Source organism: Sinohyriopsis cumingii, unplaced genomic scaffold (assembly GCF_028554795.1).
Source record: "Sinohyriopsis cumingii isolate HCF-2022 unplaced genomic scaffold, ASM2855479v2 utg001837l, whole genome shotgun sequence".
Lineage (NCBI taxonomy): Eukaryota > Metazoa > Mollusca > Bivalvia > Unionida > Unionidae > Sinohyriopsis > Sinohyriopsis cumingii.
Genome location: NW_028316068.1, coordinates 538,082 through 558,305, shown reverse-complemented (window position 1 = coordinate 558,305; position 20,224 = coordinate 538,082). Strand labels below are relative to the sequence as shown.

The window sequence follows — 20,224 nt, the reverse complement described above, 5'->3', positions numbered from 1 at the left end:
AGGTGTGCAGGTTTCGGGGTTCGGCTGGGGTAACACATAACGGCAACCCAATATGACGTCATGTGATAGCCCCTCCAAGCAAGCAGCTTCAATTTTCCCCTTCACGTATGGTGAATCGAGGTCAATGACAGCTACTGGTAATGAGTCACGCGCGCAGTTCGCGTACTGAACTTCTATTACCTCCCCTGTATAGTCCTCCGGCTTGACATATTTCTTGTCGACAAGCGCGGGGACGCTGCACCCAGTGTCATACAAGATGGTGGCGCCTTCACCATTGACAGTTGCGGCCGCAAGGTTGGCTGGGTTGCGACTCGCTTCCGGCACACCTTCCTTCTTAGCTACGACATTCACCTGGGTCTGCCTGCCCTTGGGACAGTCCCTGGCAAAATGCCCCAGGCGCTTGCAATTAAAACATGTCGGCGGCCCTCGCCGACTTGCAAGTCCTGGTTTCGTGGGTGAGGCCTGTCCAGGTCGATAGGCGGCAGCCCTACCTGTAGGTGCCCCTCCGACCTTCCCGTCGCCCTGACGGTTACGGACAGCCGGCTCAACCTCCCCCATACGACGCGACTCAGAGGGTCGGGGTCGGTCAGCAACCCCGGAACCTCCATTCTTCGAGTGCGCCTGCTCGTATCGCTCCGCCATGTTAGCGATCTCTTCGAGCGTCCGGTGTTCTCTTTCTGCTAAGAAAACTGTCAACTCGCGACGGTAAGTACCCAGGACATGTTCCTTGAGTATTACCTCGCGTAGCCCTTCGTACGTGCGTTCGACTTCGGCCATTTTCATCCACTTCTCAAATAAACCTCGAACACGGTTGTGGAATTGAGAGTGGGTCTCTGTTACCTTTTTCACCGAGTCCCGGAAAAGTTTCCGGTAAGTCTCGGCGGTCAGCCGATAATGGCAGAGAAGCGCCTTCTTGAGGGCAGTGTAGTCATCAGCCTCTTCTGCAGTTAAGCCGTGGTAGACTTCCCGAGCTGCACCTTGCAAAAAGGCTGAGACATGAATGGCCCAGTGCTGTTCAGGGACCTGATGAGCGCGTGCGAGTTTCTCAAACTGGACGAGAAAATCGTCAATAGCCTCCTCCCTATCATTGAAGCGTGACATGTTGATCTGGACTATCCGGTGGTCGATGAAAGGTCGGCCGGTTGTTCCAGAGCTTGTACTGGCGTCGTCCCGTCCGTTGGTCCTAGCTTCAACTCTGACCTTTTCCATCTCCAGAGTGTGAGCGAGTCTGGCTAGCTCCAGCTCTTTCTGGGCGTCTCGGTCCGCTGCTATCTTGGCTAACTCTTGGTCCGCTGCTATCTTGGCTAACTCTTGGTCCGCTGCTATCTTGGCTAACTCTTGGTCCGCTGCTATCTTCGCTAGTTCTCTCTGGGCTTCTCTTTCCGCTGCTTTTTCGGCCTTCCATTCCTTGATCCTTTCTTCTATAAAGGTTGCCAGGCGATCTCCCTCATATCCAAGATCTTCCGACCCCATGGCGCGGTATTCCTTTATCATTTGTCGTTCGGTAGCCATTATACTAATGTAAAGTGATACCTTGTCTCAAAATTCAAACAATATACAGATATTTGTAATACCAGTTTAAATACTTACCTGTCGACAACAACTAGTTTCGTTCAGGTAAGATATTTGTTCGATATCTGCTTCACACGTACTGCTATGAATGGAAGATCTACAAAGCCTGCACATATGACAATAAAAATACAAGATGAGAAAATCACAAAATTTCAAATACAAAGAATGGAAAATATCTCACACTGTTCACTAATACTTCTACCAATAACTTTAAGTCCCAAAATAATATATATGTCTAATTCATATCCCGGACGAAGCGCCCACTGTGGGGGTGTAGTGGTCTAGGGGTGGGGTTCTTCTTATAGACTTTAACGAATTATGAGAAGTTCCCCTGGTCCTTATTCAGAAGGTTAATTCTGGACACTATATTATTTATTGACTAAATATATTTATGGCTACGAGCCCCCAGTCAGCTATGCCGACAGTTAAATTAAAAGAAATACAAAGATGAAATTTAAACAATAACAATTTAATAAATGAAATTTAAAAGAATTTAAAGTAATCAATGTCTCTCTTTCACCCAATGATCCCTTTGATCATCATTTGAGTTCACAGTGTGAGGAGATTTTTCCCTTCTTGAGTGCTACTCATCTAAATCTCTTCGTTCCCTTGTCTTTCTCTCCTTTCGTGATCTCCACTTCCGCTTCCTCTTCTGTAATCCTTGTTCCTTGCCGTTATCTTGACTTCCGGTTCCTCTTCTAGTATCCGGAACCCTTGACGATATTCCTTGAGGTCACCCGAAATTCACTCGGTATCTCTCACCGTCACCCGAAATTCTCTGAACTTCTCTCGTCCCCCGAAATTCTCTGAAATTCTTTCGTCCCCCGAAAGCTTCCTGATCGAAGCTATTTCATGAATTTCCTAAATTCCGCCAATTTTTACGAATGGCTAACGGAGTGTGTGTCACTGCGACTCTTAAACACCAACTGACGAATTTCAGGCTTGTACAAGTCTTATGTCAATTTCTCGAATCAAGTCCCACCTACAACGCATCCCGATTGGATGGCGACGGACTCTGGTCATTTGATCGAACTGTCAATCATAAAAATGTCAGTCTGTGTGTCCCCATGTACTGTCCAGCCTACCATTGTCGGCTTCCGGCTCTTTGAAGTTGTCTACGTCACGTGTTCCCATGTACAAAGATTCCCGCCAGATTTCCACTCAAGAGCTCAAACAAAGACTGGGTTACGTAAGAGGATTAGCCAACTTAGGCACTTGGAAAAACAAAGCTTACCTGGCTCCACTTACAGACTTATAAATACATGTATAATACAAGGGGTTGGGGTAAAACATCACATGACTGTTATGAAAACGTGCTAAGCGTTATCTTGCGATCTATCTTTTGTTCGATTTTCAGCCACTCGCTAACAATTAATATATTTACATAGACTGACATTTGTGTGTGGATGGTAAGTAAAATTCCTCTTCTTTCCACTCAGAATTAAATCATTCAGAACACCCACATTTTCTGTACTAATCCTTGTCGTCAGACCAGACCGTTGACTCTCTATCATCCGTTGACCCTTTGTTAAATTTCTAACACATGAGTGAAAGGCAGCATCACTCCGCTACCCTAAATGTATAAAAAAGAAAACCATGTTACTTGTTGGTCTATTCAATAGACTGGGAGGAATGGTAACTCAATTGACCAAACGATGGCCAATTCCTTTTTTAAAAATGCACCCAGATAAAATAGTTTGCTTAAATTTAAAAGAAAATACTACTGATGAAGCACTGACTGTTATGAAAACGTGCTAAGCAAATGGAAAAAAATCAGTCTCAATCATGCAATACAGTTATTTGATGTTGCCGCCACAATAAGAAATGGGCATTTGTTTGGTTCTCCAAAGCTGGCCTTTAATGGTGACTTCCATAACGCATGCACCTTTCATCAAAGAAAGCCGATTACAATCTTCAATAAAACAAAGAACTTTTCTTCAAAGAAGTCAGTACCAAACTTAATGGAATTTGATGAATTTTTCATTTCCAACTTGATGGGAACACATTTACTGTGCCATGAAAGTTTCCTTTTTGCAGTGAAAAAGTTTGTGTTTACGAACGCTACCAACATCGGCTTAAAATGCTAACTTTTACCGACTTGGGATGTACTGAAACATAAATATGCTTTATCATTCGTTATGTGATTGTGATCAGTTTATCCACTGAATTCAGACCTATATGATCTGTGACAAAATGATTGAATATTTGAAATCTGTGTGTGCATTTTTTCGATGGAACTATTTTTATTGTGGATTTAATGTATGTGATGTCATTTACAGGTGAGTACGTGGTGTTGATACTCTATTCATGCTATACATAAGGCATCTATATATAAACAGTATACACATATTGTACCAGTCTGTGGTGCTCTAAATAAAGTAAAATATTATATACGCCTATTCTGTTTCACTACAGATGTATTTCCCATTTAATATGCATCTATTTAACATGGTAACTGTGCCAATGAAGCACGTATTTTACCACCTGCATTTATTACCTATCAACCCACCCCCACCCCCAAAAGTTGTTGGGGTACACACATCATTTTCTTCAGCTGACTAAACTAACCTGGTTGTTTATAACACTGTTCGGTCTATAACATGGTCGGGTTCTGTGGCTCCCAACTACTGTGTTATAGCGGGGTACACACATCATTTTCTTCAGCTGACTAACCTGGTTGTTTATAACACGCTTTGGTCTATAGCATGGTCGGGTTCTATGGCTCCCAACTACTGTGTTATATTGGGGTCACACTGTATATGGCACCTGGTCTGTAACATAGTGCTCCTATACTGTATACAGGTATATGGCAGCCTGGCCTATAGTATAGTATACCTATACTGTATACATTCAAGTTCATTTTTTGTTGTTTCTCTGAACATCATTATTGTGATTGATCATCATACTTGGATGAATACACATACCATGCTCTGTCAGACATGGTGGGAACCCCACTTTTCACCTGTGGGAACCCAATTTTCACCTGTGCATGGATGGATGTGATTCAGTTACCTTATTGATCAATTTAAAACAAAATTAGCTGCAATTTGTAATCTCATAATAGTCAAACCTGTGCAGTTTTAAATAAAAACACATGAAAGTGAAAGTTGTCATTAGTGTTATCATAAACTGCATAATGGGGACAAACACTTTGTGTAGAAATGATTGATATGGTCATTTTATGTAAGATATTTAAAAAGTTTTAAGCACAGATTCATTATGGGCACAGTTGAGAATAGTGTTATCATAAACCTAATAATGCAGGCAAACAATATAGTTGAAATGATTGCTATTTCCAGTTTGTGTGAGCTGGAATAGTGACCCCCCCCAAAAAAAAAAAAAAAACAGACTTGGAAATGTATAGATATTAATCTGTATGTTTCAGGATATCTGAACGATTGATATTATCTGTTTGAGTAAGCTGGAATAGTGACCCTCAAAACTAGACTCCAGAGATGTAGGGATGTTAATCTGTCTATTTCAGGATATCTAAATAATTCATTTTGTCTGTTTTAGCGACCTGGATTAGTGACCCCAATTAGTGGACTCATATTATTTTTCTTTTTCTTCAGGATATCTGAAGCAGAAGCATGTTTTATATTGGCTCCAAGGAACTGGACAGACAAAAGTCAGGCTGTGAGTACTTAAACTATGTGGTACTTTATCAAGATTCACTACCATTATTCTTTGGTTCTGTAGTAATATTATTAATTTCTGGGAAACAGTGGGGAATACTTCACCTACCCACAAGCTAAACTGTTTAATAATCTGTTAATTTGGTTTTCAATTTTTAAAGAAAATCCTATTGGTTGACATAAAACATACAAATATTGTGCTTGTAAGAACTTGGTGAGACAGAGGTATTAAATTTCTAAGGGCAAGATCAAGGTAAATGTTATAAAGGGGGCAGAGGACATTTTTTATGCATAAATTTAATGTTGTATAGTCACCTGCCTCATATAAAAATTCATAAAAAATAAAACACGAATGAGGTCCAAAAGGTCCATATTTTTGGGTAGGTTTAATAAAGCAACAAATAAGAATATCATTCACTTGATCTTGCAAGTCAATGGAAATTCATAGAATAAAATATTGATCCACCCCACCCAAATTTATGCATGCATTTTTTATGTCCGAAGTTCATTTTTGAGAGCACATAGTACTCACAGTGCAAACACAAGTCCTTTGCCTGGGTGATAATTTTGAAAAACATGATGTACTTAATAGTTGTCATCCAACCAGTTTTTGAGATATTCTACTTGCCTTGCACCAACGACACATTATAGCTACTGCTATAAATAGCTAGCTCTGCTTCCTAGCTGACTATTGGTATTTCACTTGTTATATACAGGGCAGTGACTACATGAGATGTACAGGCCTCACATAAGTTTGAAGAACAACACAAGCCAGAAAGATCAAATTCACAGATATGTCCATATCTTTAATTTTTACACAATACTATATCCAAAAGTCACACCATACCCTTAAGTTAAGAAATTAGCCAGGTGTGTGTGTTTGGATATAACAGAAGATGTTTTGTTTTGGACATTTACACTTTACCTCATAATTAGCATTTGCAGCTGTTTCTACATCATAAAAATTCTGAATTTTAAACAATTTTTGCTTACTAAAATGTGATATATTGATGGAAAAAGTCACAAAAATCTTTTACATCTAAAATCTGACTTGACACATGTTTACTGTTCAATGGTAAATTTAAATGAAGAATGATTGAACTGATGAAAATATTATTAATTCTGCAATCTTTAGTAAATAATTGATTAATTCATGCCTAAGAGAGAGAGAGAGAGAGAGATGTTGCTGAAAACTGGATGGGAGCACACGAGTTATAGCCAGACGTGAATGTTCACTATTTTGCAAATTGGCCATCATTAGGAACAAATGTAAAATTTAAGAGAACAAATGCAGAAAAGGAGGGGATGCATTGCAGAAGATAAGGATTAAAGATTGGGTTAACTCATTAACCCCTGGCACCGTGTTTACGTGGCAGGAGATAGTAGCCTACTGCTGAGCTATGTAGTGTCAAGTACATGTATGATACACTAAAGTGGGTGGTATTATAGAAAGGTAGACAGATGTAGCTCTACAATGATGCCAGACAATTGGGATGTTTTAGTTGCACTACAAAATGCTGAGAGAAAAACAATTTTTTGGACCTGTTTATTTTTTACCCAAAATTCGCCCTGTGATCGGAATTCGATTTTTTGTCTGGATTTTAGACTTTTTGGCCTCAGATCTAAGACAGACTGGCCTGAACTGCACAAAGACAGGTGAACCTTTGCAAAAAGTAGGATATGGTGGTCATTTGGAATAAAGAGTGGTCTAGATACGAAAAATGATGGGTCCATTAAGCAAAAAAAGAAAAAAGAACTCCAACTTTTACCCTTCTGCTCTTGCGTGAGCAAAGTAACCAATGGAAAATGATATTTCTAACACAACTAGGCATTAGGATAATGGAAAATCTGTTGGTAGTCGATGTATTAGGATGTATTCAGAAATAGGCCCCAAAATGGGTTTCCTACTCGCATTTCATGCGAAAACAACAAAAACCTCCAGGGGTAATGAGTTAACAGGTGCATTTTGATGACGTTACCGAATTTGAATATTCCTTGCATATTTTATTCACTTATGCATTGACGTTGCACATAAATGACAAATTTAGCCATTTCTTGACAATTTGTAAAAAATTTCCAAAATCCTTGTTAACTCCTGGCACTGCATTTACATGGCAGGTGGTATTATAGAAAAGTAGACAGATGTAGCTCTACAATGATACTAAATAATCGGGATGTTTCAGTTGCACTACAAAATACTGAGGGAAAAACTAATTTTTTGGACCCATTTATTTTTCACTCAAAATTTGCCCGTGGTCAAAATCCAATTTTATGTCCCGATTTTAGACTTTTTGGCCTCAGATCTAAAGCAGACTGGTCTGAAGTGCACACAGACAGGTGAATCTTTGCAAAAAGTATGCTACAGTTGGGCATTTGAATAAAGAGCGGTCTCGATACAAAAATGATGGGTCCGTTAAGCAAAACAAACACAATAAGCCTTTACCCTTCTGCTCATGCATACACAAAATAACCAATTGAAAATGATGTTTCTAAAACAACTAGGCATTAGGCTAATAGAAAATCTGTTGGAAGTCGATGTATTAGGATGTATTCAGAAATACCCCCAAAATGTGTTTCCTACTTGCATTTCAGGCAACAACGACAAAAACCTCCAGGAGTTAATGAGTTAAGCAAGTGGATACATGCAGTCTCAATTTTGAGAATGCCTGTGGTTCATTTATAAAAAATCTAAATGTACCTAGTGAGACTCTTGACTCTATTCAGTGGATACAATTGTAAATGCAAAAGTTAATGGATTTTCAGGGTCTGTATGTGACTTTGAAGATGCTGATATATATGAATATGGAAATAGGATGTCCGAATGATAAAAGTATTATGGGTATAATCTCAGTGAGTACCCCATTGCATGATGACATACATATAATTGATATGAAACTAAATACATTAGGTTTTTAACGTAGGTCACTTAACTGTACAATGTATAGTGGGAAAAATAGACCAGATTAAGTTAATGTTGACTTCCAAGGAAAAAATAATATACATGTTTTAGTACTCGCTGAAACCAAATTAAATGCTGACCACAATTATAATCTATTTCACTGTCAAGGCTACAATAAACTATTACGTAGGGACAGAGAGACAGCAGGGTGGGTCTTGTATACATTAGGGAAGAATAATGCAAAATCATTCCTAGTTGGTTTCATTTATAGGCCACCTTGTCCAAGCCAATTTGGAATGTTAACTTTTGGAAACAAATGGAAAATGTTCTTGCACAGGAGAAAGAAACATATATACTTGGCGATATAAATAAGGACCTTCTCAATACTCAAAAAAGGAACAACTGGATGGAATTTATTGAATCATTAGGCCTAGTCCAGCTGGTAAATGATTCCATGTGGGTAACAGAAAAATCAAGCACTCTTATTGATCACATTTATACCAACCTATTAGACAATGTGGCTTGTGTGTACGAAATGTGACCACTATCCTACTTTTGTTACAAGAAAGGTTAAATGCAAGAAAATTAAGAAAAATACATACAGAACAATCACTTACAGGTCGTTCAAAAATTTTAATGAACAATTAATGATCCAAAATTTGTATGACTTAACCCTTTACCTCATAGAGCATAGTGACAAAGTGCAGCGCGCTATAAATAGAACACCTGTTACCTAGCTGACCACATGCGCATAGGCCTGCCTGTGAACTGTTAAGCAATGTAGTGTATGTTACGTTTAACAGCAATTTTAACCATTTTACATTTTTGGTACACATCTATTATATGTGGAGAAATTTAAGAGTAAAGTCTGATTGTTATAGCTGTGTAGTTATTTTTCACGGAAGAATTTTTTATCTGCTTTAAAATCTTGAGAGAACTTGTTCACCATCATGTCAGTGAGGCCGCCATTTCCCATATTCGAAATTTTACATGTTTTTCATCTGCGTCTACATCACTAAGTCATCTGAATTTGATAATTTATAAAAACTAATTGCTGCCTATGTCAATATCAGAGCCTTTACCTAAGTTAATGAATCTTTCATAGATGTGATTCTAATCATGAAAACTTCGTAAGTACTGAATGAAATCCTGCCTGTGAACTGTTAAGTAATGTAGTGTATGTCACGTTTAACAGCAATTTTAACTATTTTACATTTTTGGTACACATCTATTATATGTGGAAAAAATTAAGAGTAAAGTCCGATTGTTATAGCTGTGTAATTATTTTTCACGGAAGAATTTCTTATGTGCTTTAAAATCTTGAGAGAACTCATTCACCGTCATGTCAGTGAGGCGTGTGAATAACCTTAGCTGCCATTTCCCATACTCGAAATTTACATGTTTTCGGCTGCGTCTACATCACTAAGTCATCTAAATTTGATCATTTATAAAAACTAATTGCTGCCTACATCAATATCAGAGCCTTTACCTAAGTTATTGAATCTTTCATAGTTGTGATTCTAATCGTGAAAACTTTGTAAGTACTGAATGAAATCTGTGACTGCCATTTTGGAGAGTGGAGATTACGACCCAGTTACTTTAAATAGCAGACATCAACCAGTGCATTATAAAACAGTGACCACATGATCTGACGTAATTGTCATTCTCAGAAATGAATGTAGTATCTAATAGGTGGGTTTTCCCCGAAGGTGGCGCAATGAAAACCAGCTCAAAATGGCTGATGTTTACAGCTGGCGTCTATAGACGTCAAAAGGTGCTTCCATGCGAATGGAGTAGAAGCATAAAAAAGCGCTTCCATGCGAATGGAGTAGAGGCGTCCAAAGACGCTTGCATGAGGTAAAGGGATAGATGAAGCTCTGAGGGTGTGGACTGACTTATTTATGGATATAGTCTCTAAGCATGCACCACTGAAAGTACATCAAGTGAAGAAATTTGAAACATTGAACATAATGAAATATCAACTTTAAAAAGAAGTCATAAATTTGTTATATTTCTATCCAAACATTCTTAGTACACCATAATTAATGATACTTTTGATCGATGAAAATGTCACTTACACCTAGTGGAGGCAGTACTTTGATAAATACCAATTAAATAATATTTTTTATCATTTGAAATTTGTGCTCTAGTTCTGTCTTTTAGTTCATTTTTAGTGAAATCATCATAAATGCAATGTGTCCTCTTGTAATTAAACATAAAATGTGTCAATCTACCATAACAGCTATGTCCACGAGCATTTCTCTGAGAACCTTATTAAGTGCTGGCCATGTTTTGATATCGGACTAGCGGAAACATTTGCTGTATTGTTGCACTAAATAAAAAGCGGCCCTCCTTTTCTATTATCACATTAATTTGAATCAAATAAAGGGAGTGTAATAAACAAAAAAGTTAAAAGGCAAACAAATCCTACATGCTTAAAAACCAGCAGCTCCTGTCGTATGTCGAGTAACTCAATTCATTTGATCAATCAAACACTTATAAATGTTATTATGTACATAATCTAATTAAACTTCCTTAAATTAACCTACTCGATCATAACTGTGATAAGAGATTGCAAGGCAACCAAGCGAAATGTGTACTTTGTAAAATAGAGTATTTGTTTCACAGATACGGACCATTGTGGGGGAAACAAGTTTCAGAGAATTCCAGAATTCACACATAGAGATATTCTCAAGGATGATAAGAAGTTTCACTGTTGCTTGCAGTTAAATCATATCATTAATATTTTACTAAATGAACATTCAAAATTTGAGTTTCGATGTAAACGATTGTCTCACAAAATCATGCATTTTTTGTATAAAAATGAATCTTGTTAGGTAGTTTATAAACAGTTAGCCTGGGTCCCTGCTTCATAGACTATATTACACCACTCCAGGAACCAGACTTAATCAACAAAAACAAAAAGACTTGATGTAATACATGAATGTTTTTGCATACTGTGTTGACTGTTGAAACCAGTTGGATTTATATTATCAATCTTTCAGATGTTGGACATTTTGAAAATAAATGTAACTTATACAGAATAACAAACACCTTCATCAGAAAAAGTGCTTTATTGGCAATTGCTTCTCAACACTTTATAAAATAAGGATTCAGTCATTAAACAAGCCAGTTCCCCACACCAACCATGTGGTTCTCTGGATGTCTTTTGTCTAGTGGATTTTTGGGAGGTCCCTCAATAACTCATGCCCTTGCTTATAGTGCGGTTCCTGTTTTTGTAGCCCAAATATGCGCAAGTTATCAAGGGAGAGGTGTACTTAAAACAAACCAATAATTTTCTGACCATTTTTTGCAGAGTTGAAGAGAAAACATCATTTTGATGTACCAGGTGTTTTTTTAAATAATTGCATAGGTTTTGGTACCATGATATTAACTGATCATACAATAAAACTGTCTTTCCTTGAAAATACATTTGTCAAGACCTCCTGTATTGTCCCTCTGTGAAATCCCTTTGGGATATAGAATAGACCTGATGCTCCCCATCCTATATCATTAGAGGCATCCAATGGGGGCTTGAGTTGTGGTGGCTGAGTGGTTAGCATGCCAGACGTGATGTGATGTGATTTTGATTTTAACGTAGCTTTAACACATTTTCAGTCATATCGCTACAATGTCTGCAATGTGGCAGTTTATAGTGATGTCTAGCACTGGGGCATCATGTCGCAGACATGTAGCATGATGTTCCACCTAGTCACATTATCCTGACAACAGGCCAACCAGTCTTATTGTCTTGCCTAGTGAGGCAGCTGTTAGTACCATTTTTGTAAGTCTCTGGTATGACTCAACCGGGGATCAAACCCATGACCTCCTGCATCCAAGGCAGACGCTCTAACCACTAGGCCACCAGAGCAGTTGGCATGCCAGGCAGGTGACTGAAAGGGCATGGGTTCAAATTCTTCCATTGGGTAAGCCTGGGTCAACTATAATGCTGCATTATTGATCAAGGCACTTTTCTCAATTTGCCTTGGCAAAATAGCCTACTTGTGTTGTTGTGCCATAGAAAAAACCAAACCTTTGAGCTGAACATCTGTCAACATATTACATGAAGTAACCAATCAAACAGAAAATATTTCTTGGAATTAAGAGGTTAATATCAATCATTTAGAAAATTTTATTTTTCTTTAAAAAAAAGTTGCTGAAAAAATAGTAGTCGTATATGTTGATATGTGATTTGGATCGCTCCAGTAGCCTAGTGGTTAGAGCATCCGCCTTGGATGCATGAGGTTGTGGGTTCGATCCCTGGCCAAGAGACATACCAAAGACTTACAAAAATGGTACTAACAGCTGCCTTGCCTGGTGCTCAGCATTATGAGGTTAGTGTTAGGACTGGTCAGCCGGGTGACAGGATAATGCGACTGGGCGGGACATCATGCTACATGTCCGCTGCATAATGCTCCAATGCTAGGCATCACTATAAACTGCCACATTGCAGACATCATAGCGATATGACAGGAAAATTGTTAAAGCTATGTTAAAAATCCAAATCACACACACACACATGTGATGTGAATCATGATCCAATTCTTGACTAAAAGTGACTTTTCTTAATCTCATATAGTACATTTGTTGATCTTCAAACCACTATCATTCATTCTGTATGATGCATCTTTTACAAACTTTTAGGATCACCATACAGTTCTGAGATCTTGGGCCGTAAAGGATTTTGCCCCAGAATGTAAACAATACATCCAGCTCTTTAAACCTGAGAACATAATCCATGTCAAATTTGCAGGTAAGAGCATTGGTATTTATTATTCCTAAATTTCTCTCATCATTCTAAAATTGGAAACTCTGATGATGCTTATGAAGCTGATGATAATTTCATAAAAATCAAATACATGTGATGGAACAGAGAAGTCAGCTTGGGATAAATTATGAAATTTAAAACATTTGGTCAGAATTTTGACTTCAAAAGAGAGAAAATTTTCAAGGAGAACGGCAGGTTTTTCAATATGGCACGTCTTTGAAATTCTTATCCCAACAAAGACCCCAAACTTGGGTCTCTATGCGATTAGTTTTGATCCATTTCCTGTACAAAAACTTCCGCCCTGACTTTAACCAGATTCCAGGTGGAATTTTAAAGCGGATTTCACTTAAAGCCTAGATTCCACTTATTATAAATTTTAGGTGGGTTCAGGGCGGATTCAGGGTGGAATACAGCCCGAAACATGCAAATTAGTCCGTCTATTACTAGGCGGAATTTGTTTATTCCGCCTACTAGGCGGAATTAGTTTATTCTGCCTACTAGGTGGAATTTGTTTATTCCGCCTGCTAGGTGGAATTTGTTTATTCCGTCTACTCTGCGGAATCTGTTTATTCCGCTTATTTAGCCTAGATTCCCCTTATTATCACTTTTAGGCAGATTCAGGGTGGAATATACCTCGAAATATGCAAATTACTGTTACTAGGCAGAATCTTTACTTCTGCCTAATTAGATGGAAATACCTGAGAAACCCCATCCAATAATGAAATGTCAAGGCAGATTTCAGATGGGTTTTTTAAAGCAATTTCTGCCTAAACCATAAAAAATATACTTATTAATCTGCCTAATGATTTTTAGGCATTATTGGGAATCAATGATAAATATTCACAGTAATTTTTAAAATGGATCATAAATTTTATTTTGACAGACATTATCAAATAAGATTTAGGTTTTTCTTGTCCTAAGGGGCAATGCCATTTTCTTTTTTGCATACAAAATCTAATCCAACATGGCATCACTTAAGTATTTTTCATTTCACTTTAAAGTATGGTGAGATTTCACACATATTTTGACCAAAACTTTCATTGAAATTATGTTGAGGTCTAACTCAAATTTCTTTGAAATATTTGTGAGGTTTCACAAAAAACTGACTAAAACTTTTGTAAGATTCCACTAACATTTTAAGCATTATACAGCATTTTACTGAAGTTTTTTTTTAGTGTTTCAGACATTTCAGCAGGTTTCAAAGAAATAATGAATATGAATTAAACAGGACTTTATTAACCAAGGTGATATTTAAGTGTGTGTGAAAACAATTATATTGATGTAATTATATGACATCCAAGGCAAGAGAAATGGGAGTTAATACTAATAATAATAATAATGACTTTATTTAGAGAAGGTATTTCAATTAGTTACAGAACTAATCTACCTTGAGGCCTTCTGTCTGTGATGTACAATATATACAGTATATACAACATGATATGAAGTATCTGACACTAAATAATTGTTGTTGTTGTTGTTGTTGTTGGGTTTAACGCCATATTTCAGCACACGATAGGCTATGCATGGCGGCCAGTATTAATGGTGGAGGAAGAACCCGGGAAAACCCCGGGAAGAACCACCGACCCACGAGAAGCTACCGGCAAGCTTTCTCACATACCCACATTGGCTGAATTCTAGACTCGAACCCACGCAGACAGAGGTGAGATGGCAGTGATCCGTAACGGAGAGCGCTTTAGACCACTCGGCCACTCGGGGCCCCCCACTAAACAATTAAGTGGTTTTAAAAATCAAAGTGTCAAGCCAGGAACATATGCACAGGCATCTGTGAACACATAAACATATATAAAATATTAATCTGCATTGAAAAATTCAGCCGTGAAAATAATGCAAAATTACAGAAAAACATCCATTTGAGGCAATTTGATTATGAGAAGAAGAAAAGCTAGAAGCCTGCCTTACATCACTTGTACTGTAGACTGGATTTTTGATTGCACAAACTATGATGCTGTTGTGGTCTCTCGAATTAGTCCTTGTTCCATAAGTGGCCATGACAAACGTTTATCATGATATAATTACTCTTAATTTACACTGAATTCCAACACACCAAGAATATTTTGATAATATACACAATAATGCCTCACGAGACTGAAAGTAGATTCTACTTTTCAGCCAAGAAAATTCTGCAAAGATATGACTATCTTTGGTAGGCATGGATATCTGGCAACAATTCCCACCAGTGATCTACACATTGTCCCTCCTTAAATTCTGAAGTTAATCAGTTTGGAGTTGTATAACTTCGAAATCATCCTGATTCGTGTTTCAGTTCCTTGTCCTATTTAGCACGTTAGCCGCTACTGTAAAGCTCTTTATGGCACAAAAAGCAAAATGCTTGTCCTGGCATTCAGTTTTCATACAGACTGACCAATTATGTTCCCATCAAATTTGCGTTCAGGGTATTCTCATTGCTGCACATTTTTCAAATGGTTATTCAATCTCTCGTCCTGCTCGAAAATTTGAATTGCCATGTTTAGCAAACATGCTCTTTCCCATCAGTTTCTGTTACATGATGATTAATTGGGCAATTACAAAAATTTGACCAATCAGAAAGCTTTATACAACGAGCCTCTGTTAAACAATAAATGGAACAAATACTTATTTGAAAGCTCGTTGTGGAATGGGACTGGATAGAGCATTATTTTAAAAAAAAAGTTTCAGAGACGATATTAAATAATGGGTCCATATCGAGGAAATTCAGGTCAGGAGAAAAGCGAAATTATGTTTTAAAACAGAAAACAAGATGAAAACTTGTTTGAGGGCAGTTAAATCCAGTTGAAGTTAAACAAAAATACAACAACAACAACAAATTTGAAAAAGAAATTTAACAAGGAAAGCTGTGGAAAGAAGTTATAAATTGTGCCCTAAATAAACAATAAAATTACAGCTATCAAAAACAGGAAATATAAATGCTGCTGAAAATCATTCAAATTGTACAAGAAACAATAAATGTTATTGTATCTTATTGATATTTTTATTGAACTGTCAGTGATATTACAATCACAAAATATCACTATATTTTCAGTCATTTAACTTTACAGACACACAAAAGCCAAGTCCTAATTATGCCTTATTTAACTGATGTAAATGACTAAATTCTTCATTCCGCCTAGATGTTGGTTAGAAGATAAACTAAGTCCAGATTCCTCCTTTCATGTAATAGATGTCAGTGACTAAGTTCCTAATTCCACCTAGATGGTGGGTGGAAAATCAACCAAGTCCAGAATTATGCCTAAAGATGTATTTATAGCAGGAATTTGACAAAAGTCCATCTTAGAGATAGCAGGAATTTGACAAAAGTCCATCTTAGAGTTAGACGGACTCTAGATGGATTCATCTTAATGACTTCTCAAATTTTCCATGTCCGCCTTTGTATTAACTAGATTTTTAACATTTTAGGCAGATTCCGCCTGGAGTCTGCTTAAATTCCAGGTGGAATCCACCTAATTATTTTGTACGGGTTGTATGAGAATTCTTGTGCAGTTTCTGAGTTGGAGAATATCATTTTGACTAGATCTGAAAATTGTAGTATTAAAACAGGAGATATCTTTTTCCATGTTTCATGCAAATTCCTTGATTTCAGTGATTGTTGTTTTGATTCATTTGCTTTTATATGCTGTGTGATACATAATTGTGTCGTTATTGCCAGTGTAGAAGATATTAAGATCAGCTTTACAGTAGGGCAGAATATTTATGTCCTTATAACTTGGTTCCAACCACTGAAATTCCTGTTTCCATCCATCGCTGAATTTCATGTGATATTTTGGATGCTTTGATTTTGTCATTTTAGCATTTTGAGATAACACATGCTACAACAGCTCAACAAACTTTAAACACCAAAGTCAAACCAACCCTGTTTTATGATGATTAATGTCTTAAAGTAGTCCAGCCATAATTATTTAATCTCTTTAATCCTTGACAATTACTTCTGACCCTACATAATATAATCCGTGTCAACATACTTAAAACACTCAAGTCAACCAACCCTGCTGACATAATCACAAGGGTGTTGATTGTTTTATGCTGGTTGAAATTAGCAACTAAATTGTTTTGCCCTGCTTAGTCATTTCATAGTCATGTGATTACAGGCAGTATTACCGTAAATATACTGTACTGGAAGCACATTGTGAACATAAATGGAAAACATAATATTTCAGTAATAATACTGCATACATGGGAGATTTCAGTGAGTAACAGAAGGGATGGGGACGCCCCTCAGCTTAGGAAGAATACCCACCTATCCAGGAGATTTATATGTATGAACCCATGGTACCATTAGGGATGAAATGGGATGATGCATAGGTCATGTGACTGGTTAACCTTTAGAAAAGTCACAAGATACAAGATGAGAGAGACAGAGGGAAGGTGGGTTTTTGATCTAAATGGTACTACAGATATAATAAAATTATCATCAAACTTCAACTTTGTAAATATCATTTATTTTTCCAATTTCATTGAACATTTTGTAACCTTAGGGACCAGACAATATGTTTAGAGTATATCCTGTAAGAGAAGCGGAATAGGGGAAAAATATTAATCATGAGAATTTAATATGCAGACAAATTCAGATATGCTGCGATATTAGCAGGGCACATGAATCACTCAAAATTTGGTATAATTCATGCATTTCAAAAGCAGTGATGTGCAAGAACTACCACAAAATAGTTCAAAGCTATGCACTGAAAAACATACTTGCAGTTGTATCATTTTTAAATATTAAGATAAATAAGTAGGAATACAAAATAATTCAAAAGAAGGATTTTTTGTGGTCACAATTCCTTTTTCCATTTCAAAGTATGCAAGTGTATTTTAACATAAAATTATTCTTGGAAATTCTGCTAATTATAACTGAAACATGTGTCTAGAGAAATTCAGCAATTGCATGCCCTTGACTCTTACACAACATGCCAAGTCACATGATCATAAACAGGCAATTAAGGGCTAATGTATGGTACTCAAGTCTGACTTGGAAGCTGCTGTTCTAATGTTTTAAAGAAAGAGTCTGAAAAATCTGATGTATTTGTATATATGGTGAGGATGGCATATTTTACTGCCATTGAAAATGTTCCTATTTCAAAATACCCCTCACTGTTAAAACTGCAATGAGGAAATGGATGTGATGCACTTTCATCTCTTAAAGCTTCTAACAACACCACCTATGAGTCAAAAGCTTGGGAGCGTAATTTGTACTAGTGTGCGCTGAGGTTATACAGGCTGACTTGGACAAAAAAGTTTAAGAAAATGAATTTGTGACAATAATGATGGATAGAAGTTCCAACATATCTGTTTTTTTTTTTTTTATTAACCCCGTAATAGGTTGACCAATGGGTCGGGGAACCATCCCAGGGTCGCCTTACAATCAAACATTTCTGGTTATCAGATAATCTAGGGATAATAAATATAATCTACAGAGAAAGTAAAAAAGAAAAACACACACACACACACACACGCATATACACATGCATATGGCACACAATCTAGGTGACATGGCTTTTGTGATATTACAGTATTTTGTTCCTGTTTACCCTCAAGTCAGAGACAAGTTAAATGTTCATTGTTGAGGTCCATTTTTGAAGAAATTGGTCCTCTTTTTTAGTTACCTTAGCAGTGTATTTTTCAATGTTCTTATGCATTGCAACTATTTGCTTAAAAGCAAAAATAGAAGGATTTTTCATATTGAATCTGCAAGTATAAATATAATATTTTGCCAAAATAAGCAGAAAATTACCCAAACTGTCCAGTTGTTCACTTCCTAAAAATGTTTCTTTTTTGGACAGATGTACAATATTTGGGCAAAAAGGTGCAAAAACTTAAATAAAACAGTACCAAAACTGTGAAGTAATACTGCAGTCATAAAAGAGATGCTCAATACTTTCAGTTTCACTCTTACAGAAAGTACATTTGTTGTCATCAAATATGTTAATTCTTTTAAGAAAATCATTAGTAGCGATTATTCTATGGATTAATTTAAAGTTAAAAGAGATCAACTTGGTATCCTTGGTACAGCATTTTGCCCGGCTATATATATCAGACCACTCCTCACTACTTATATTTTTATTAAATACTTGCATCCAAGTTTCTTGCTTCGCAGTGTGTTGCCTTTTAGCTTCCTGTAAAAGATCTTTGTAAACAAACTTGAGTGAATCTTGTTTTCGCAAGTTCGTTATTTTATCCTCCTGCTTATCAAAATTATTATGTACTAGGTGTTTTTTTATGGCATCTTTCCATGCTTTAGGAATTCTGGATATTAAGGAGAAGTATTTCAAGAAATCATCGCTTCCAGTTTTTTGTTTTATTATCTCAAAAGGTATTAAATTACCGTGAACATCTACTAGATCGTTCAGAATTTCAAAACCAGCTTCTGTCCAGGATTTGTACTGATAGATCATTTTAGGGGGGACAAAATTTAAAATACTCATGGATAGATACTCGTTAGGACTTTGCGGTTCTTCTTTCCATTTAGATACTGCCAAAATTACATCTCTCCAAAAACTGTTTTCAATGAACTTACAAAATTCTTCTAATTTCCTTCTCCCTAAATTCCAAATATCCTTTTTATTTCTGAGTATAGTTGTATTGACTAAGTTCTGCCACGTTCCATTTTCCTTTTCCAGCAATCTTTTAACCCATCTTATCTTAATATACCTAATGAATGAAAATATGTGTATCATATTTAGTCCTCCCTCATTTTCTGGGGAAACTAGTATATCACGTTTTATTCTCTCTACTTTTCCACCCTATGCAAATTTAAATAACATGCGATTTAGTTCTGCTTCAGCTTTTGCTGATGGGTTAGGAAGTGCTGAAAAAAGATGTATGAATATGGGCAGAACAAGAGCCTTTACAACAATTACTTTACCAACTATTGATAGATGTCTTTGACTCCAACTTGCCAGTATTCATTTTGCCTTTGTTAGTTTCTTCATATAATTGATTTCCACCATCTGTTGTAAATCTGGAGAAAATTCTATGCCAAGGAGTGTAAAGTTAGAAGAGGACCAAATTAGGCCCATTTCGGGACATATTCTTTCATTAGAAAATTTCCTGTTTCCAATCCAAATAGCTTTTGTTTTTGTTATGTTACATTTAAGTCCCGATAATAGAGAAAAACCTTGCAAGATATTCATGGTTGCTTCAAGAGAAAAACTAGATCCATCAAGAAGAATAAAAGTGTCATCGGCATTATAACTGACCCAATTTATATTCACTGGCATCAAAGATTACTCCCCGTACATCCACGTTTTGCTTTAAAGTTATAGCTAAAATCTCAACCCCAATGATAAACAAATAAGGTGCAAGGGGATCTCCTTGACGACATCCTCTTTCAAGTCTGAA

At 36.8% G+C, this 20,224-nt stretch overlaps 1 protein-coding gene across 1 annotated transcript in view; it reads left to right on the top strand.

Annotated features, from left to right (window-relative positions):
* LOC149771459 (potassium channel subfamily T member 2-like) overlaps window positions 1-20,224 on the top strand; it is a 153,812-nt gene that overhangs the window by 44,172 nt on the left and 89,416 nt on the right. The window contains exons 11-12 of the mRNA XM_089948428.1: window positions 5,145-5,208; window positions 12,751-12,859. Of these exons, the coding sequence (XP_089804554.1) occupies window positions 5,145-5,208; window positions 12,751-12,859 (173 nt within the window). The remainder of the gene's footprint in view (window positions 1-5,144; window positions 5,209-12,750; window positions 12,860-20,224) is intronic.